The following is a 23,446-nucleotide window of genomic DNA, read 5'->3' on the forward strand; positions in this document are numbered from 1 at the left end:
GGTTCACTTGATACAAAGCCTTCCATGATTGGGCAAGAGGAGAGAGGGGGTGGGCAGAATGATCCAAAGGTCGAAACGTTGGTTCACTTGATACTAAGCCTTCCATGATTGGGCAAGAGGAGAGAGGGGGTGGGCAGAATGATCCAAAGGTCGAAACGTTGGTTCACTTGATACTAAGCCTTCCATGATTGGGCAAGAGGAGAGAAGGGGTGGGCAGAATGATCCAAAGGTCGAAAGTAGAAGTAAAGTGATAGTCGTAGTCCCAACACTCAGTAAAAATGTAAATAGTAAATAAAAGAGATACATCTATGAGGAGGCACACATCACATTGAACTTCACAATTTATAAACCAAAACATTTTTATTGCTGCAATTCCTGCAGTTCTTTTTCACAATGCACAATAGACAGCATCTGTAGACCGTAACATCAGCATTTCCACATTGCATGAGTGTATGAGCATTGAATTAACAGTGTCTGTGGGGTGCAAAATTCCAAGTGCTGTGTTCATGAATTCAGTGCCTTTATTGTGTTCTACTAGTATTATTCTCACTATTTTATATTAATAAAAGGATCCTGTTCTAGTGGCGGCCAGTTTTATAAAATATCAACTCAGAATTCAAAGTACACTGCTTTGGTTAATGTTTGACAGTTTTAGGTTTTTGTGGAAATTATTGCTTTTTTGCTTTTCTCTGAAATGTGTTTTGTGGCACCATCAGGTATACTTAACAGATATTATAGAAAAAGTAATACACGTACTGTTAATTAAAACTAACACAAAGTTCTAGGCACCATTGTGTCTTCCTGATTTTTTTTAACTGTACAAACCCTTAATGGGATATACCTGTAGAAAAAATAAAATACACTCCAACAAAATTATCACCTGTGCACGTAAAGTACCAATAAACTCTGTTTAAAAAAAATCTATTCAAGTATGTATTCTTAAAGTGGAAGTAAACCCACTTTGGTAACTTTTACCTATAGGTAAGCCTTTAACCGCTTCCAAGTCCGGACACTTTTACCTCCTTCCTGCCCAGGCAAATTTTCAGCTTTCAGTGTTATCACACTTTGAATGACAATTGCGCGGTCATGCAACACTGTACCCATATGAATTTTTTAGCATTTTTTTTAGACAGATAAAACTTTATTTTGGTGGTATTTATTCCCCACTGGGATTTTTATTTTTTTTTGCTATATAAATGAAAAAGTCCAAAAAGTTTGAAAAAAAGTGTTTTTCTTATTTTGCAAATAAATAATCTTTCTTCATAAATATTGTCCAAAATGTAATCAGTTATCTTTTTAATGAACAAAAAAAAAAATAACCCAAATTAGTTTATAACCAAAAATTATAATTTTTCAAAAAAGTTTTTTACATTTTTATTTTTTTATATTATTATTTATGTTTTTTTAACATATTGTCACCCTAGCAGTACAGTGCCACCATGGTGACACTGTACTACTTGTGGAGGGTGATGAAGTTTTTTTTTTTGTTTTACACTGGTTACTTTCACACCCATAAAGGCTGTAAAAGCAATCATTTCTCCTCTCTGCCTGCATTCTTGCAGCCATTGAGAAATACTGTGTGAGCTGTGATTGGTCACAGCATGTCACATGGTACAAGGCTGTTGTGAATAGCCTTGTACCATGTGACCTCTCTGATCATTTACAGATTTCACTAGTAATAAGCTATGATGTCAGCAAGTGACATCGTGTTTACTACTATTCATGTGATCACTGATTGGCCAATCAGTGATCACATGATCGGGACCTCACACAGAGGTCCCAGGGAGCGCGCACAGGCTGTACATGTGGGCGCCGTTTATGAACGGCAACCCGCTCCTGCACTGCTCCGTCTGGCCATTTATGTACATGGGCCAGACGGGAAGTGGTTAATAAGGCTTACCTGTAGGTAGTGTAAATATCTCCTAAACATGCACCGTTTAGGAGATATATACTGTAGGAGTGCTGATAACACCACCGGCGCATGCACATTGTGCTCTCAATAGACTGCATGCCGTCCACTGAGCAAGCCAAGCCGCAGCTTTGTGCATGTGCGGAAGTGACGACATTGTGGCTCAGCCAATCAGATGGTCGCAGCTCACGAACCCTGAAGGAAGAACGGGTGAAGATGGAAGCCCCGGGGAGTTGTGACAGCTCTCCGCTGGAGGACTTCATTTTCAGGTAAGTCTTTCATAATGTGCTAGTATGTGATACATACTAGTACATTATGCTTTTAACTTGCAGAGAGATTTTTTAGAATTTGTTTGGATGGTTTACTACCACTTTAAACTGTCACTAAACCCTGGACCCTGCATTCACTATATCTGGTCTCCCACAGTACACACTACATGGAAACGTAATTATTTTAGTAAATATAAACTGCTAAACACATTTTCTCATCAGCAGTACATAGTAGTCTTGTGACTTCTATCAGTGTCCGGCTAAGCATTGGTTAATCTTGTAGGAGGAGTTTTCATTCTCCTCTGACTGCCCTATGAGGCTGTATGACCTCTGACCCTCTGTTTGGACAGTGCTGATTGGCCTCCCAAATAGAAAAACTATCTGGCATTACACATCAAACTGAGCATGTGCAGAGTATTTTTTTTTTTTTAAATTGCATTTGAAAAAACGCTGGGCAAATACGTATGACATAAATTGTAACAATCACTATTTTATTCTCTAAGGTCTCTGCTAAAAAAAAAAAAATATATATATATTATGTTTTGGAAGCTCTACGTAATTTTCTAGCAAAAAATACTGACTTTTACTTGTAAATAGAAAGTGGCAGGAAATGCTAGGCAATGTTTTCTATGGCTAACAGATCTCACCAAACGCACATACTGTATCAGCACATAAAATATAAAACCTGCTAAATTAAAGAATGGGAGTAGCGGCAGTATGCCATTGTGTGTTGTGCAGTAATAAATATCTAAATTAGAACAGTCACCCAAATGTAGACACTGAACATTCCTTAAAGGAAATGTGCGGGATATAGAAATAACAAACATACCTACTCATCTACGTGGCTGCAGGGTCTCTCTGATGCTGCAGGTGTCCCCTGCCAATTCTAAGACCAAAAACTAATGGAACAAAGAGTTCTGATCGTTCAGTTCTCGGTCTTCGGTGAGCAGAGAGCCAGTGACTGTCAGTCACCGTCTCTCTGCTCTGCCCCTCCAGCACTCGCTGGTGCATCGGGCTGTGGAGGAGGCAGGAGCAGCTGGCTCAGGCTCTCAATGGTGCACTGAGAGGCTGAACCAGCTGCCTGTCAGATGTCTGGGTGGATTCTGACATTATTGTCAGGATCCCTGCAGAGCCTGGGCTGGCTCTGTGACACCAGCCGACAGAGGACTATAGCCTGCTGTTGGCTGAATCTGGGTCACAGGAGTTTAGAAATAAGTGCAAGGGGCAATAAAATCACTATTTACCTTTTATTTCATATGGAGACCAGAATCTTGACAGCCTGCCTTCATATGTAAACACACAAGGGATGTTTAAATGACTATGAGTGATCAAAAAATGACTAAAATCCCACTACAAAGTCTTTGTTGTATTTGGGGATGAATTACTTTACAGTTCAAGCAGCTAGGTAGGTGAGAGATGGCTTATTTCAAGCTCCTTAATAATGTGTACCAGCTTTAAACTGATATTAAACCCTTAGTTATTAAGCACTTTCATCAGCTGATTTAATTACAGTTTCTTTATCTTTTAATCCTTGCCTATGTTCCAGTTTCGGCTGCAGTCCCAGGTTTCCTGTATCAGAGTGGCTCATTTCTCTTGCAGCATTCTATGAAACCACCCTTGTATGGAATGTGGCTCTCAAACCTCTCCTTTTACCCCTCACATCTGTTTGATTGGGATGAGCAGTGTACATTAGTTACAGTCATGTGCACTTCTCTTTATATACTACAAATCCTGTAGCCCATAGTCCATCACAGGAGCAAGCAGTAGAGGATGGCTATGTTTCTACATACAGTGGGACCATAATGAATGAACACCCTTTAACAGAAAGTCAGATCACAGGAGCAAAAAAAAGGTGGCTGGGAGCAATATAAGGTACTTTTTGAGTTACAAAGACATGCTTGAATACATTTTCTTTAAAACCAGAGTTTAGTGTCACTTTAACAGCTGTGGCCTGATCTGGCTGATATCATGACAGATATTAGTAAAAAGTATCCTTTATGTTTTTGTAACCTACTGTTTATATCTCTTTCTGGTTTCTCCGGGATGGTACCACAGTGAAGAATGGCGCTTCGGTGGTGTTCTGTTCAAAAGGTATGATTGTATCTACCATACAAGATCTCCTTCCTACAGTCAGCAAAATGTGGCAGCCATGGTTAACCCATTTCCTTTCTGCTGACATTGATTCCTCCTCGCTAGAACCTGCAGCCATGTACAGTATATCGTCCTACCTGTCTCCTTCAAACGCCAACTGGAACCCCCAGAAACTTTCTCCATGACCCCTACACTTCACTCTCTCCCCTCCTTTGCCTACCCATTACTGATATATCTCTCTGTACAAATCTCCCTAATGTCAAAAAATGCAGAGCAGCAATATAAACACAAATGGTACTCATAATACAAACATGCATAAATGAATAGTGAAACAGAAATAGTGTATATGACAATAAATATGTGCTACATCCAATGTATTCTTAACACATACACATAAATCACCGTAGACTTGCACATATGAGTGCTGAAATGAATGTAGATATAAAAAACAAATAAATTATATTTAATAGTGAACTGTCCCTTTAAGTCTCAGAAATCTTCACGTGTGTTTGTGCGGTATGCCGCCTATATCTCATGCTCCAAAAAACCAGCAACAAAAATCTCCAAACAATGGTGACCTGTCCCTTTAAATCCGAAGTACTCCAAGTGGATCAGTGTAATCACACTACTGCATACACGTGTACGGTGCTCCTGTGTCACCCCTTAGTGTACATCCACCTCCAACACACTATTGCGCTCACCTCCAGGTTTGACCCATAATGCCAGGTCAAACTACGCTTTTCCCTTTAACCTGGGAGGGTACACTGGTACATAGATCTTCACCACCATCAGCACTTTAAATTTTCCAGAACACTCCACAACCATAGGAAAAAATACTCCATATAGTATAATATTGCCAGGTAAAAAACAAACTTTATTAAAATGCTCAAAATTATCTCACATTTAAAAGTGTCCACCTGGGACACTACAGGGTAAAACTCACTATACAGTGTGTACAGGAATCCCTTTTACAAAAATGGCGGCACGTGTACTTTTGGTTTGCGGCTTGACGTCATCGGCACACCCTACGCGTTACGTCACGTAACTTCATCAGGAGTACATATTGACATATGCCCCTAATGCCCTCCCTCTCCGTCCTTGATCTTATGCACTTTTGTTATACTGTTTGAGCACTAATATAGTGTATTACGACTCAGTGTCAACTGTTCAGGGTTGTATTGTACTCTTATTATTTTGTAATCTTCATTGACCCAACACTTCACAAACCAAAACTGTGTTCTAGATTTGCTTATATCTGTAAGAATTTCTACTGTGTCAATTTTAATAAAAATGATTGAACAAGAAAAGGTATGGTTGTTACCACATTCATATACTCCCTTAAAGTGGTTCTAAAGCCTGAAGACTTTTTACCTTGCAATCTCTGCATTAAATCAGTAGTAAATATCACTTGATCCCTAGAGCCTACAGGTAAGCTTATAATAAAGCTTTCCTTTAGGTAGAAGGAATAACGCCTAAACATGCTTTGCTTAAGAGTTAGGAGATATTTCCATTTGTAGCAGCTGGTGACGTCATTTGGGCATGCACACTGGACAGGTGCCGTCTATTCATAATGCTCTGCTGCGATTGTCACTCCCGCTCGCATGCATGGGAGTGACGTCATCGTATTTCAGACATTCAAACGGCTGGAACTTGTGAGTCCTGAAAAGAAGACCAGATGACATTGAAAGCCCCAACAGCGGTGACAGCGGAGAGCTTTGGTTTAGGGTAAGCTTTTCATAATGTGCTAGTATGCAATGCATACTAGCACATTATGACATTAACTTGTAGGGGAAAAGTTTATTTTTTTTATTTAGGACTTTATTACTGCTTTAAGGTTAAAAAACTTCAGTGTGTTGCTCCTCCCCAGACCCCCTAATACTTACCTGAGCCTGAGCTCAATCCAGCAATGTACATGAGAGTAGTGGCTCTCTTTCACCTTATTGGACAGAGAGGCAGCAGCAGGAGCCATTGGCTCCTGCTGCTTTCAATCACAGTCAATGAGGAGGGATCGGGGGGTGGAGCGGAGCCACATTCTGTGTGTCAATGGACAGACAGAGCTGGCTCAGGAGTGAGCATGCGCAAGTGCCCCCATAGCAAGCGGTTTGTTATGAGGGCACTCGGCAGCTTTACAATCACTAATAAACTGGCAAGCAGAATGTTTCAATAACAGGGATTTTAATGATCCTTGTCCATAGTGTATGATAAGATAATTCCCATATGAAAGAAATTTTTTTAAAACATTCTTCCCAAATTCATTGCCATATATTTGAAATGCTACAATATTGGCCATATTCACTATATTTCAATAAATTAAAAATAAATAAATATATATAAATATACAGTCAGGTCCATAAATATTGGGACATTGACACAATTCTAACATTTTTGGCTCTATACACCACCACAATGGATTTGAAATGAAACGAACAAGATGTGCTTTAACTGCAGACTGTCAGCTTTAATTTGAGGGTATTTACATCCAAATCAGGTGAACGGCGTAGGAATTACAACAGTTTGCATATGTGCCTCCCACTTGTTAAGGGACCAAAAGTAATGGGACAGAATAATCATAAATCAAACTTTCAATTTTTAATACTTGGTTGCAAATCCTTTGCAGTCAATTACAGCCTGAAGTCTGGAACGCATAGACATCACCAGACGCTGGGTTTCATCCCTGGTGATGCTCTGCCAGGCCTCTACTGCAACTGTCTTCAGTTCCTGCTTGTTCTTGGGGCATTTTCCCTTCAGTTTTGTCTTCAGCAAGTGAAATGCATGCTCAATCGGATTCAGGTCAGGTGATTGACTTGGCCATTGCATAACATTCCACTTCTTTCCCTTAAAAAACTCTTTGGTTGCTTTTGCAGTATGCTTTGGGTCATTGTCCATCTGCACTGTGAAGCGGCGTCCAATGAGTTGTGAAGCATTTGGCTGAATATGAGCAGATAATATTGCCCGAAACACTTCAGAATTCATCCTGCTGCTTTTGTCAGCAGTCACATCATCAATAAATACAAGAGAACCAGTTCCATTGGCAGCCATACATGCCCACGCCATGACACTACCACCACCATGCTTCACTGATGAGGTGGTATGCTTGGGATCATGAGCAGTTCCTTTCCTTCTCCATACTCTTCTCTTCCCATCACTCTGGTACAAGTTGATCTCGGTCTCATCTGTCCATAGGATGTTGTTCCAGAACTGTGAAGGCTTTTTTAGATGTCGTTTGGCAAACTCTCACCAGTGGTTTACATCTTGTGGTGAACCCTCTGTATTCACTCTGGTGAAGTCTTCTCTTGATTGTTGACTTTGACACACATACACCTACCTCCTGGAGAGTGTTCTTGATCTGGCCAACTGTTGTGAAGGGTGTTTTCTTCACCAGGGAAAGAATTCTTCGGTCATCCACCACAGTTGTTTTCTGTGGTCTTCCGGGTCTTTTGGTGTTGCTGAGCTCACCAGTGCTTTCCTTCTTTTTAAGAATGCTCCAAACAGTTGTTTTGGCCACGCCTAATGTTTTTGCTATCTCTCTGATGGGTTTGTTTTGTTTTTTTCAGCCTAATGATGGCTTGCTTCACTGATAGTGACAGCTCTTTGGATCTCATCTTGAGAGTTGACAGCAACAGATTCCAAATGCAAATAGCACACTTGAAATGAACTCTGGACCTTTTTATCTGCTCATTGTAATTGGGATAATGAGGGAATAACACATCTGGCCATGGAACAGCTGAGCAGCCAATTGTCCCATTACTTTTGGTCCCTTAACAAGTGGGAGGCACATATGCAAACTGTTGTAATTCCTACACCGTTCACCTGATTTGGATGTAAATACCCTCAAATTAAAGCTGACAGTCTGCAGTTAAAGCACATCTTGTTCATTTCATTTCAAATCCATTGTGGTGGTGTATAGAGCCAAAAATGTTAGAATTGTGTCAATGTCCCAATATTTATGGACCTGACTGTATATATATATATATATATAAGCGCATTTGTGAGGTCAGGGTACTGATGTTGGACGAGAAGGCCTAGCTCACAATCTCCTCTCTAATTTGTTCCAAAGGTGTTCTATTGGGTTGAGGTCAGTCAAGTTCCTCCAACCCAAACTTGCTCATCCATGTCTTTATGGACCTTGCTTTGTGCACTGGTGCGCAGTCATGTTGGAACAGGAAGGCGCCATCCCCAAACTGTTCCCACAAAGTTGGCAGCATGAAATTGTCCAAAATGTTTTGGTATGCTGATGCTTTAAGAGTTCTCTTCACTGGAACTAAGGTTCCAAGTCCAACCCCTGAAAAAAAACCCACATCATAACCCCCCAGGCATTACACTTGGCACAATGCAGTCAGGCAAGTACAGTTCTCCTGGCAACTGCAAAACCCAAATACATCCATCGGATTGCAAGAAGGAGAAGTGTGATTCGTCACTCCAGAGAACATGTCTCTACTGCTCTAGAGTCTAGTGGTGGTGTACTTTACATCAGGGCTTCAAATTTCAAGTATAGACCTACTAGCCAGGCAAAAACCTTACTCTCCACCAGTTGCCCCACCAAACCTTGCTCAGGTCCTCCTCCAACCCCACCCCAATCCCGCCCCAGCCACACCCCCAAACACGCCCCCTTAAAGCTTATGAAATCACATTTTTCTTTAGAATAAAGAGTCCAAAATATAAAAAACAGCAATTATAACATAGCTTTATTATGTCAATTTAAACATAACAGCAATAGCTTAATAGAGTCTAGAGGGCAAGTGGTTAACATAAAACAATGTAAACATAAAATGAAAATAAGTGTCCCCATCAGAGTCCTCCTTTACATCAGGTGTCCCCCTTTACATCAGGTGTCCCCATCAGAGTCCCCCTTTACATCAGGTGTCCCCATCAGAGTCCCCCTTTATATAAGGTGTTCCCATCAGAGTCCCCCTTTACATCAGGTGCCCCCTTTACATCAGATGTCCCCATCAGAGTCCCCCTTTACATCAGGTGTCCCCATCAGAGTCCCCCTTTATATAAGGTGTTCCCATCACAGTCCCCTTTTACATCAGGTGTGCCCATCAGAGCGCCCCCTTTACATCAGGTGTCCCCATAAGTGTAACCTCACCCTTCCACCTTGTATTCACAGATCTTCTTGTGAATGCAGCTTCTCCTTCTTTCTCTCCTTTGGTCATGTGATAAGTCACATGACAAGGGGAGAGAAGAAGGACACTCTGCCTTCACTCCTTAGTGCTGGCTGTCTATTTCTTCCTGCAGGCAGAAGGGAGGAGAAAGCCTAGTCCTCCCTCCAGCAAGTGTCAGCAGCTGCTCCGTGACAGGAGTGAAACTGCAATCACTCCGGTCACTGAGGAGGGGCACCAGCAATGCGCCCCCCACTCAACACAGTGCTCGGGGCAGGTTGGTGCTGCTGGTAGCACCCGCCCCCCACCCTTCGATGTGGTGCCTGGGACACACTCGCCCTCATGTTATTTTTACTAGCCAAATGCGAGCAGGCGAGTGGAAATTTCAACACCACTGCATCCGAAGCTTTGTATTGCACTTGGTGTGTAAGGCTGGAATGCAGCTGCTTGGCCATGGAAACCCATTCCATGAAGCTCTCTACGCACTGTTGTTGTGATAATCTGAAGGCCACACAAAGTTTGGAGGTCTTTAGCTATTGACTCTGTAGACAGTTGGCGACTTCTGCACACTGTGCGCTTCAGCATGCGCTGACCCCGCTCTGTCATTTTACGTGGCCTACCACTTTGTGGCTGAGTTGCTGTTGTTCCCAGTTGCTTCCACTTTGTTATCATGGCACTAACAGTTGACCGTGGAATATTTAGTAGCAAGGAAATTTCACATATGGACTTATTGCACAGGTGGCAATTTATCACGGTACCACATTTGAATCCACTGAGCTCCTGAAAGCAACCCATTCTTTCACAAATGTTTGTAGAAGCAGTCTGCATGCCTAGGTGCTTGATTTTATACACCTGTGGCCATGGAGGTGACTAGAACACCTGAATCCAATGATTTGGAGGACTGGCCCAATACTTTTGGCAATATAGTGTATATCACAGTTTACAGAATATAGTTGCCAGGTGTATTTTATTTATAGCACAGCTTATGAAGTGCAGTGTTCAGAAGTAAGCACTGTGTAGAGTGGTAATGCAGAGTCCCCATTGGTGGACAGTAGTGGAAATGTTCCCATACACTTTTGGTAAGTGATAAAGTACCCCCTTATGTTGGTTATCAATAGGACCTAAATAAATCATTGGTGTCAGTGGTTACTTACCTTAGAGAGGATAGACTCTGCTGTGCCCACCCTGCCTGGTCTGTTTCTGCTAAATGATTTTGGAGACATCAGATGTGGGTTGCTAGGCTCAGGACTTCAAGCAGAAGTCTTTGGGCACATGTCCCAGATGCCAGGGTCTATTAATACCCATTCCTCCCAGAAAGATAACCTAGAAGACATCTGAGGAAGTTGTTACTGTATTATCCTGGGAAAAAAGAGATTGATATCTTCTCATGTTCACATATAAATATTAGAGAGTTTGTAGTTCTCCCTTGGATGTGAAAGTGTTGAGCTTTTTTCTGCCCTATCTCCCTATTTAGGCTGCATTCACATCTGAGCGTTGTGTGTTTTTTGCTTGTTTTGTCACATTTTTATGCATGCTTTTGTGTGTTTTGCTGTAGCATTTGAGCTTCAGGTGTTTTTGTATTGGTCTATAGAGTACAGTATCATCTGGGACATCACTTGTTGTTATGTGGCCATATCAGCTTAAAAACTTGCATAAACTTGTGACTAATGTGCATATTGCGCATATTTGTGTGCACCAATGCAATTCTATGAGACTCAATGCTCCCCACAACACACCAATCTGCTCGATTTCAGCTCCAAAAGTAGCTCCAAAATGTTCACGCTATAAAACTCTCAAGTGTAAATGGTATCTCAGGTGTGTAAGCCTATCACTCAAAGGTGGTTTTGGATGCAGGTAGGACAGGGCTAAGTGTGACTGTTATCTCTGTCTCTAATGACAGTTTAGTATGGGCTTTTACTGAGGCTCCGTTCACACATGGAAGTTTTGAATCACAGCACGATTTATCACACGACAATCGCGGCAGAACCGCACCGTTTTTTTTATTGTGTTGTGCGATTTGTCATGCTAACGGCAAGAACGTCCATGTTACGCCTAAAGGTAACCTCTGATTATATTTTGCTCATATGCATAGTTTGAATTGCTCAAGTTTGTTACAGGTGTTTCATTTTAATTATCTTTGTTATAATTGGCAGAAGAAACAGCAAGTGACCTGGAGAATGAGCTTTCGAAATGTGGACCAGGATCCGCTATCTATGTGTCTTGTGATGTAATAAGAGAGGATGATATCAAGGTACCCACTCTCTATTTCTCTTTTATCAAGTAGAGTTTTGTCTTTTACAGAAAAATGTTCTACTGTATCCTTGAAATGGCTTGTAAATTCTTCTCGTGTCTCAGCAATTGTAGGGAAATAACAATTTCCATTATCCAGTTTGTACAGCTGCTGTAACAGTCATAATGCATAAAGCTTGGCACTGGTAGTTTTCATCACAATGCTCCAGGTGCGGAGAACCAGTGTCAATAATGTACCTAGGCAATAGTTTAGAAAATAAAAACGTCAAAACTATACTAGAGCACCTCACTAACATGATTCATAATGGATTTGCTATACGAATCACACGTTGAATATTTGCTGGACATTCACCTCTGTGTGTGTTACATCATTCAACTATCATTTTCAAAGAGGATTTGGCATATGTGTAATATGGTGGCTGATAGTGAATCTTGTTAGATTGTAATTGTAGCAGGTGAATCTCATTTGTAATTTGAATCTCTCTACGTTACATTGTATGCTGATGGGCAAATCCTCTTTGAAAATGATTTGTGACTATGGTGGGTCCTCTGGATAGATGGATAAGGTGATATAAATGAATAAGGTGAATCCTATAAAAATGATAAATGAATAAGGTGAATCCTATGAAAATGATAGGGGAATATGATGAATGCTATGAAAATTATATGTGAATAAGGTGAATCCTATGAAAATGATAAATGATTAAGGTGAATCCTTTGAAAATCTTAGGTGAATAGGGAGAATCCTATGAAAATGATAAGTGAATAGGGTGAATCCGATGAAAATTATAGCCAGATACTTTAAAATAGAGACGGCCAAGTGTCCGACCTCCTAGATTGTATGTATACAGTAGTTATATATATATGTAATCAATGTTCCTCATGCGCTATAAATGGTGAAAAAAACAACCTTAAAGCTGCCAGCACTCTCCTGCTGATACCTGATACAGTGTAAACATAAATAAATAAATAGTGTGGCGCTCTAAAAATAGATATATAAATATATATATATAAATATAACCGTTTGTAATACGTGACCAAATAAATAAGTGACCAATTCATAAAGTGAAATAATTACAGTATATCCAAAAAATATAAATAAATACCTCAAGTGATCTAAATAATAAACCTAGTATCTCCAAGTTATGTTGATACATAAAAAACATTCCATAAAGTGATCATATATAATTATATCCTGTATAAAGTGAACAACGTGCTAAAGTGCCAAAAAAGTGTACAAAAACATATGTTTCAATTCTTGAATATTCTTAAAACACTCAGTCCATCAAGTGATAACCAAATCATGCGATGTGTAGTGATGAAAAATGGTGATTTGTGCCAAACTCCTCTCCTACAGGTGGCTAAATTGCCTCCTCACCTCCTCCCGGTGACCACTAAGGGCCAGCAGGCTTGCAGGATCACCCTGGATCCTTATTCCACAAAAGACCAGCAGCTTTTCTCCTCCTTTTTTTTGTGAGACTCCTGTTTCTCTCACTCCACCAGGATGTTTCTGAAGGACAATGACTCACCAGTCCAGTGAGTCAAAAAAGAGAATGCCCTCTTTATGGAATGTTTTTTATGTATCAACATAACTTGGAGTTACTAGGCTTATTATTTAGATCACTTGAGGTATTTATTTATATTTTTTGGATATACTGTAATTATTTCACTTTATGAATTGGTCACTTATTTATTTGGTCACGTATTACAAACGGTTATATTTATATATATATATTTATATATCTATTTTTAGAGCGCCACACTATTTATTTATTTATATATATATGTATATATATATATATATATATATATATATATATACACAGTGGGGAACATATTTATTTGATCTTCTGCATATTTTGTAAGTTTGGCCACTTACAAAGAAATGAAGGGTCTATAATTTTTTTCATAGGTGTATTTTAAACGATAGAGACAGAATATCAACTAAAAATCCAAAGAAAAACACATGATACAAATGTTAGAAATTGAGTTGTAAGTCAGTGATCCCCAAGCAAAACATGACTTAGCACTTGGTGGAGAAACCCTTGTTGGCAAGCACAGAGGTAAGATGTTTCTAGTTGGTTACCAGGTTTGCACACATGTCAGGAGGAATTTTGGATTGCTCTTCTTTGCAGATCTTCTCTAAATCTTTAAGGTTTCTTGGCAACTCGAAGTTTCAGCTTCCTCCATAAATTTTCTATAGGATTAAGGTCTGGAGACTGGCTAAGCCACTGCATGACTTTAATGTGCTTCTTTTTGAGCCATTGCTTTGTTGCCTTGGCAGTATGTTTTGGGTCATTATCATGCTGGAAGACACATCCACGACCCATCTTCAGTGTTCTGGTTGAGGAAAGAAGGTTCTCATCCAAGATTTTACAATACATGGACCAGTCCATTGGCCCCTCAATGTGGCAGAGCAGGCCTGTACTTTTAGCAGAGAAACAGCCCCAAAGCATAATGTTTCCACTTCCGTGCTTGACTGTAGGGAAGGTGTTCTTAGGGTCATAGTCAGCATTTTACTTCCTCCAAACATGTCGAGTCGAGTTAATGCCAAAGAGCTCAATTTTGGCCTCATCTGACCACTGCTCTACCAATCCTTCTCTGAATCATTTAGATGTTCATGTTTGGTGACTGTGGTTCCAACTGCCTTGAGATCATTCACAAGATCCTCCCTTGTAGTTCTGGGCTGATTCCTCATTTTTCTCATCCTTACCCCATGAGACAAAATCTTGCATGGAGCTCTAGACAGAGGGCGATTGATGGTTATTTTATATTTATTCTATTTGCATATAATCACTCCAACAATTGTCCCCTTCTCACCATGTTTCTTGCTGATGGTCTTGTAGCCCATTCCAGCCTTGTGCAGGTCTACAATCTTTTCCCTGATGTCCTTTGACAGCTCTTTGGTCTTGCCCATGGTGGTGCCCAAGAAAGAGATTCTGTGGACTCCTGGTCTTTTATACAAATAATGAGTTGTCATTAGGATCATCTTCTTAATTTGACAGGACTAATCTGTGTACCAAATGAGCACATAGCCAGTCTGTGGGAGCCAGAATTATTGTTGCTTGGTAGGGGTTCAAATACTTATTGCACTCAATGAACTGCAACTCAATGTATAAAATTTGTATCATGTGTTTTTTTCTGGATTTTTGGTTTATATTCTGTCTCTATCATTTAAAATACAGATATGACACATATTATAAACCCTTAAATTCTTTGTAAGTGGGCAAACTTACAAAATCTGCAGGGGATCAAATAATTATTTTTCCTAGTGTTTGTGTGTATATATATATATATATATATATATATATATATACCGGTGTGTGTATATATATATATATATATATATATATATATATATATGTATATATATATATATATATATATATATAACATTTTTATAGAGTAGACCATAGTCGATGTAAACTTTACTCTTGTTCTTGTGGCAACTGTTAAATATCAAATTTCCCACCACTTTCTGTGATAATGGTGCAAACACAGACAACAATAAAATCCTGAAAGGGGTCCTAATTCTACTCCACCTACACAGCCCAACTCCAAAAAAACATTTTATTTTTGTTGAGTGGGATGCACAGCAATACAAAATATTTTTGTTTTTATAAATAGGGAAAGAGTTTAAACTCTGTCAGGTATATATTGCTGTCTGTGCCCCCACCTAGGAAATTTTCACTCACTTCCTGTCCATGTGTGGGTGTCAGATAGAATAGGAAGTGAATAGGAAATAGCTTTAATGGGGACATGGATAGCAATGATAAAATTTATTGAAGCCCATATCCCCATTGGGAAGACTTTGTCTTGTTTTCTTTTCGACACCCATCAAATAGAAAGGGGGGAAGAAGAAACTTCAAGCATCTTCAGCTCTATCTCTCTCTGTGCTGTCTCTGGCACAAATAAAGTATAGAAAGTAAACAAAGGGGTATGCACCCATTTTCTTTTAATTAGGAACAGGATCTGCTCTGTTTTCTAAGTTTAGAAGAGTGGCACAGGCTTTATGTCTGCACCACTCCTTATTACTTTCCCCCATTGAGACATTTCTATGTGTAAGAGAAAGCAAAGCTGGAATTGGTATATTTTGGAATACACTCCTGGATCTCAGTTCCCAAAACTGAAGCTCTGATCAAGTAGGCTGTGCTACCTATATGCATCCCAATGTCTAATTGTTAATGATGACTGGAATGTTCCTTTAACACAGTTATATATCTATACAAAGTATTCTACACTTTTTTGTTTTCGCATGGCATTTTTGAGTCTGGCAGTGTTGCTGAAGACAGGAATTAACTTCAGCAAAGGCATCACATCGTATTGGTATTTTTTGTTGGGATGATTGCAAATGTGTAATTTCTTTAACAGGTAACAAATGTGTAATTTTTTTTAACAGGTAACACATATAATTTTTAGTGAATGTGCAGTTATACATTAAACATTGCAGAACATTTTGTTGTGTTAATTTCACTAATGAATAGCAAAATTCACGGATCATAACCGATGCACATGATGGAAAAACCTTGCAAACAGTTACTTGCATACACAAAGTGATGGCAGCTTCTCATGATTATGTGAACACTTTGCTAACTTTTTTGAACTCCTCTGCTTGAGTAAAGAAATATTGATGTAAAGGTTACAAAATAAACTAATAGTAATAAAAAATAAAATTAACCACCAGATTCCATTTAACACAGAAGCTGATTGAAGTAGCTGTAAAAACGTTTGGACAAATAGACTGTCTGGTCAACAATGCTGGATGGCGTAAGTAATAAATGAATGTATAACTCAACAGCCGAATGTTTTTACTAAATTAAAGAGCAGCTTCATACAAAAACGATTTTATTCTTCAATGGCTAATGGAAATGTGATCTTCTTCTGTTTTTCAGGCACTCCAATGGTGAGATATGCGTTGTGAAATTCTATGTTTAAGACCAATGGTCTCCAAACTGTGGCCCGTGGGCTGCATGGGGCCCTTTGCTTGATTTTATCCTGCCCCTGGGACAGTATATCCCCCACTAATATGAGAAACTATTCCTCCCACTGATACTAAGAATGAGACCCCATATTTTGTGATGAGATCAGCAGTAAGGCATTATTCCTCCCACTGACATGAACAAATTGGCATTCTGCAATTAACGTTGACGATGAGGCAATATTATGCCCACTGATACTAACAATGGGGCAATTTTCCTCCCATCAATGCCAACAATGGGGCACTATTCCTCCCATTGACACCAAGGATGTAACAGCATTCCTCCCACTGACACTAATAATGAGGCACCATTCCTCCCACTGCCAATGGAGCACTCCACTGATACCAACAAAGGGGCACTATTCCTCCCACTGATACCAGTGATTATTGTTATGTAATTATTGTTTAACCCAGCTGACAACCAAGCTTGACACACTGTTTAATCCCACTGATGCTGGGGCATTTTCTATTCCCACTGGCCACAGTCTGGCCCCCTAAAGACTAAAGGACAGTACAGTTATGCTCAAAGGTTTACATACCCTGGCAGAAATCGTGAAACGAAAAAGGTCGGTGATGCATGTCAAGGTGTTGTCGGGCATATTGTAACCTGGCTTTTTTGTGGTATTGGCGCAGTAAAGGCTTTTTTCTTGACCATGCAGCTCATTTTTGTTCAAATATCATTTTATTGCTGCCACACACTAATTTCCAGAGCAGCCTGCATTTCTCCTGAGTTTACATGTGGGTTTTCCTTTGTATCCCGAACAATTATTCTGGCAGTTGTGGCTGCAATCTTCCTTGGTCTACCTGACCTTGGCTTGATATCAAGAGATTCCCCAATTTTCCACTTCCTAATAAGTGTTTGAACAGTACTGACTTGCATACTCAAGGATATCTTGGATATTTGGATAGGCGGATATTTTGATATCTTTTTATATCCTTTTCCATCTTTAGAAAGTTCCATTACCTTGGTATGCAGGTCTTTTGACAGTTCTTTTCTGCTCCCCATGGCTCAGTATCTAGCCTGCTGTGTGCAACCACGTGAGAGATAACAAAATCATTGATACAAAGACACTAAATGCAATTTAAAAAGTCACAGATGTGGGACATTAACCTGTAATTGCTGTTTTAACCTGTGTGTGTCACCCTGTGTGTCTGTACCAAAGCCAATCATTCCAGGGTATGTAAACTTATGATCAGGGCCAACTGGGTGATTTCTGTTATTATTAGGACTGAAAAGGAGCCAAACAACTATGTGATAATAAATGACTTCTAATGATCACTATCCTTTAATAAAAGTCAGTTTTATGTCATGATCAGTCATATTTTTAAAATCAATGCCAAAATGTCATGATTTCTGCCAGGATATGCAAACGTTTGAGCACAACTGTAAATTGGCCCTATGTTTAGAAAGTTTGGAGACCACTGTTCTAGATTGAAGCATGATCATTACAAAGCCAGGTGATGGTGTCATGCATAACCAATGGATTTTTCACAAATATTATTTAAGTATGCTGCTGCAAAGGAGTGACACCTATTTATGATTTTGTGGGACAAACAAATTTCGACAGAGAAATCTTGCTTTTGAACTGTCTGAGAAATACAATAGTAATGGCTTATGCACATTTGGCTCATACAGTAAAGTCTGGTGCCCAGGAGGCACAAGTGCAGCGTAAAACTCGCCGCCAGCAGCCTGTTAAAATCAATGCTGAGTGGTACTTGCTTTGAAGGCTGTTTGTATGAGCCAAACTGCCAATGTGCATGAGCCCTAAAAAGGTTTTTCCCCCATTCCTAAATTTGCTCTGTTACTGCATATTATCTAATGCTAAGGATACATTCACATGGGTGTTTAGCCATGGTGCAAATTCCTGCTCCTAGGTTTGACAGCTGTGTGTGGATAGCAGCAACCATGAGCCCATACACTGTAATGACAGGCGGCCACAGCCATTTTTACCTATTTGCACAGCCAGCCTCCAGCGATTGTGGATGGATGCGCACAACTGTCAAACCCAACAGCAGGAATTAGTAGATTCCTGCCACTGGGATTTGCACCATGGCTAAATGTAACCCGAGTGCTTTCAGGTTTCCCTCCAAAATGTAATGTTAGCTTAAAGTACATGCAAACCTACTAAAATCTACAAGTTTCAACTTACAAAACTGATTTAAAATGATATTTGCAGCTTTCTTTAACTAATACATGATGATCCAGCCTTGAAGATTCTTGTGCACTGCAGTTATAGGGTGATAACGCTCTTGTGTGTTTTTCCCAATTGTTCTTCTGTTTATTACGCTGCCACGTCCTCTCCCAATGGAGACAATCGGCCATACTGGCATACGATGAATAGACATGGCCCACTGCTGAAGAAACCCACCCTGAGAACAGATGTGCAGCAGTTGCTGGAATGTATGTAGACAGGAAGGGCCTGCAGGAGTTCAGCCATTCTGATATGCAACAAAACATAGTATTTTAATGGGCACCTGAGTGAACAAACATTTTTTTCTATTTCATATAACTCAGTATCAGCCTTTGCTGTGGAGGAATTTCAGCATACTCTGCAGAGTGCTCTCATTCAGAAACAATAGTGGGTTTTAAGTCATGGAATGCTTGTTTCAGGGACTTGGGAATAGGTCTGGACTTTAATTGACAAATCTACAAAAGTGATATGCTACCTATTACTCCTTTTGATAAGATTTTTTATTTTTTTTTGTTTTAGATTACTGTTTTGCTGTGTACTTTAACTGTGCTTTAGTTTTGATAAACAGGTGATCAGGCAGTCTTCTTAACTGTTTTATGACTAATGCAGGTCATAGATGGGTCGAACATCGGCTGATTTTTCGAACAATAAATGAAAAATCGGTCGTTTGTTCGGCCGACGTTACCACCAACGATTAAAAAAATTGTCCGACTAAATCATAAAGTTGACCTCATAACTTCTGTCCCTTGCAGGTCCCAGCTTATGCACAGATTTTTTTATCGTTAAAACGATCGTCCGATTTGGCCATCATTGCTTAGAAAATCGGCCGATCGTCCAAATTGGCCGCAAATTTCCCAACATAACCGATAATCTGAAAGTGCAAAATACACGAAAAACGGCCAACGAACTAATCCATTAACGGTAAGAAAATCGGCCGATTGTTTTCTTTTGGCCGAAAAATCGGACAATTAACGACCCATCTATGGCCTGCATTAGAGTAAGGCCAGAAATACATGGACCAAATTTCAGACAGTTCAGCAGGGATAATGGTTGTACAGAAGACAGTTTACCAATTGACTTCTGTGCAACCAGCAACTTGGATAAATCCTTCTTGACCGGCAATGCTGATCAGTGTATTCTGTCGGCGGGGAAGTCTCCCCACTGTCAGAAAACAATAGCTGAGCGGGAGTGATTCCCCCATCCACCTCGAATGTGTAGACAGGGGGAGTGGTTGTGTTTTTTTTTGGTTTTTTTTTTTTTAACTCGCTGGTTGAATAAAAAAAACATAATCATCTATGGGCTGCACAAAGCACATGGCTTCTTTGATTATGGCAAGTCATCAAAGATCTAAGGTAATAAACCACCTTGTTTTACTGCTGGTTATGATGATCTTAGTTGGAATGCTAAGTTTGTTTACGCCAGAGATTGGGAGTCCCATGCCATGTAATTCACAATCTGTCCATAGAATATTATTTCCAATTTTGGGGATTATCTAAGTGTTTTCTGACAAGTAAGAGACAACCATTTCTGGTCTACTTAACAGTGATCTTTAGGGGTTGATTTACACAGTTACATAGATGGTCTGGTTGAAAAAAGACACAAGTCCATCCAGGTAAACCAATAACAAAAAATTTACTGAAGGCTAGTAGGCTGTTCACATTGCAAAGAAATTGAGCTGTAGCTTAGTGAACGAGGTGAATCTCTGCCAAATTCCATCATTCAATTACGTGCAAGCAAAAACACAGGTTTATTTTATTTCCCATGTAGGTGATTGGGTATTCTTTGCTCAGTTAATTTTCGTCACATTTACTACATTAAGGGAAAGTTCCCTTACAAAGTGAACAGCCCTTTTCCTTTAGTAAATCAACACCTTAAGGTCTTCCTAAATTGTGAGGTCATGAATGTTAAAGCTAAATTCCATGTTTTTGTCCCATTAAATAGTTTGGGCCAAGCTGGCCCAAACAAACTATTTACTGCACTAACAGGTGCACTTGTTGGGTGCACTGTAGTAACTGTATGTAGTCTCAGCAACATACACTATATACAGCACGGTTTTCTGGCAGTGGGATGGGGACTTCCTATCTCGCTCCCAAAACAAAATATAGTCAGGCTAAGCGCTGCTGGCAGCTTTGAATTCTATGAATGAATGCTTCCTCTGATTGGCTGAGATGGAGAATGTGACGTCATCCTCCTGCCTCTCTGCCTCAGCCAATCAGAAGAAACTTAGTATAAAATAGTATAATCAAAATGTTGTTATTGCAAGCTAAAATATACTACAAAAAAAATCAAAATATTATTAATGCAAGCTAATACATACTACAGTAAACTCTCATATAGCATATACTGTAGTATTGACATTTTGCTTCAGTTTCCCCATCCAACACCTTATTCACTATCTGTTCATTTACAGGACAATTGTTGACACTAGTAAGATCACATCGATGTAGTGGGGTTTTTTGTACTAAACAGGGCAGTAGTATGGAGCACTCTCTCTACACGTTTCATGGAAATAACATCTGATTCAGTGTGTTTTTCAGTGAAGGCCTAAAACCCAAACTGTTAGATATAGCTTTGTCCCCCTGTGATAATAGTCATTAGAAATTGCACTGTATCAGGTCCACTTACAGTTTACCGCCAAGCCTATTTGTTGTTCCACGATTTGACACCTAAATGTGGAAAATTACAATAATCTGAGCACAGAATCCCCCTATTATAATAATAGCTCTAGGAACTTTCCACCTGCCTTAGCATCTGGTTAGACTTGAAAACACCACCATAGGTAATCAAGAAGAGTAAAATCTCTTATGCCATACCTTTTTATAGAGCCTTGAAAAAGTATCCATACGCCTTAAAATTTTCAACATTTTGTCATGTTACAACCAAAAACGTAAATGTATTTTATTGGGTTTTTATGTGATAGACCAACACAAAGTGGCACATAATTGTGAAGTGGAAGGAAAATGATAAATAGTTTTCTAAAATGTTTTACAAATAAATATCTGAAAAGTGTGGCATGATTTTATATTCAGCCCCCTTTACTCTAATACCCCTAACTAAAATCTAGTGGAACCTATTGCCTTCAGAAGTCCCCTAATTAGTAAATAGTCCACCTATGTGTAATTTAATCTCAGTATAAATACAGCTGTTCTGTGAAGCCTCAGAGGTTTGCTGGAGAACATTAGTGAACAAACAGCATCATGCAGGCCAAGGAACACACCAGACAGGTCAGGGATAAAGTTGTGGATAAGTTTAAAGCCAGGTTAGGTTATAAAAAAGTATCCCAAGCTTTGAACATCTCACGGAGCACTGTTCAATCCATCATCCAAAAATGGAAAAAGTATGGCACAACTGCAAACCTACCAAGACATGGCCATCCACCTAATCTGACAGGCCAGGCAAGGATGAGCATTATTCAGAGATGCATGCCAAGAGGCCTAGGGTAACTCTGGAGGACCTGCAGAGATCCACAGCTCAGCTGGTAGAATCTATCCGCAGGACAACTATTAGTCGTTCACTCCACAAATCTGGCCTTTATGGAAGAGTGGCAAGAAGAAAGCCATTGTTGAAAGAAAGCCATAAGAATTCCTGTTTGCAATTTGTGAGAAGCCATGTGGAGGACACAGTAAACATGTGGAAGAAGATGCTCTGGTCAGATGAGACCAAAATTTAACTTTTTGTCCTAAAAGCAATTTTGCTATGTGTGGCGGAAAACTAACACTGCACATCACCCTGAACACACCATCCCCACTGTGAAACACGGTGGTGGCAGCATCATGTTGTGGGGATGCTTTTCTTCAGCAAGGACAGGGATGCTGGTCAGAGTTGATGGGAAGATGGATGGAACCAAATACAGGACATTCTTAGAAGAAAACCTGTTAGAGTCTGCTGCAGGACAACAACCCTAAATATACAGCCAGATCTACAATGGAATGGCTTAGATCGAAGCATATTCATGTGTTAGAAAGGGCCAGTCAAAGTCCAGACCTAATTCCAATTGAGAATCTGTGGCAAGACTTGAAAATTGCTGTTCACAAATGCTCTCCATCCAATCTGACAGAGATTGAGTCATTTTGCAAAGAAGAATGGGCAAAATTGTCACTCTCTAGATGTGAAGCTGGTAGACATCCTCAAAAGGACTTGCAGCTGTAATTGCAGCAAAAGGTGGTTCTACAAAATATTGACTCGGGGGCAAACCCATGCACGCCACACTTTTCAGATATTTATTTGTAAAAACATTTGAAAGCTATTTATCGTTTTCCTTCCACTCCACAATTATGTGCCACTTTGTGTTGGTCTATCACATAAAATCCCAATAAAATGAATTTACGTTTTTGGTTGTAACGTGACAAAATGTGGAAAATTTCAAGGGGTGTGAATACTTTTTCAAGGCATTGTAAGTGATCCAAAATGCAATGCTTGGCTACAATAATACAATTGTTGCTTGACTACATTGATACAATTGTTGAGCCTCACTGCTGTTATGCCTGTGTAATACTTTTTACGTTTGTGTTCACAAACAACATATATTCTCTGTGCTCTAGTAACACCCATATATTGATGTTGCGTTTTTGTTTTGTTCTTCCTTTCTTTCTCTTTGCTGATTACAGTTTCTTGCTCTGCTCCTCAGATGTGTTGACTTGCAAAATATCCCCGAT

General features: G+C 39.7%; 1 protein-coding gene and 1 long non-coding RNA gene across 4 annotated transcripts in view; one reads left to right on the forward strand and one right to left on the reverse strand.

Moving 5' to 3' along the window:
- The window catches only part of LOC149451172 (uncharacterized), an 82,411-nt gene extending 71,784 nt beyond the window's left edge, over positions 1-10,627 (reverse strand). The window contains exon 1 of one of the 2 annotated variants that reach the window (XR_016315146.1): positions 10,526-10,627. This is a non-coding gene — a long non-coding RNA (uncharacterized LOC149451172). The remainder of the gene's footprint in view (positions 1-10,525) is intronic. The other variant, XR_016315145.1, reaches the window with a different exon arrangement.
- Positions 1-23,446, forward strand: part of HSD17B14 (hydroxysteroid 17-beta dehydrogenase 14) — a 57,056-nt gene that overhangs the window by 4,818 nt on the left and 28,792 nt on the right. Inside the window, exons 2-4 of one of the 2 annotated variants that reach the window (XM_089691006.1) lie at positions 4,234-4,269; positions 11,525-11,622; positions 16,322-16,388. In XM_089691006.1, the coding sequence (XP_089547132.1) occupies positions 4,234-4,269; positions 11,525-11,622; positions 16,322-16,388 (201 nt within the window). The remainder of the gene's footprint in view (positions 1-4,233; positions 4,270-11,524; positions 11,623-16,321; positions 16,389-23,446) is intronic. The other variant, XM_089691007.1, reaches the window with a different exon arrangement.

This window comes from Staurois parvus, unplaced genomic scaffold (assembly GCF_062004578.1).
Source record: "Staurois parvus isolate SC_StPar_1 unplaced genomic scaffold, SC_StPar_1.0 ptg000548l, whole genome shotgun sequence".
Lineage (NCBI taxonomy): Eukaryota > Metazoa > Chordata > Amphibia > Anura > Ranidae > Staurois > Staurois parvus.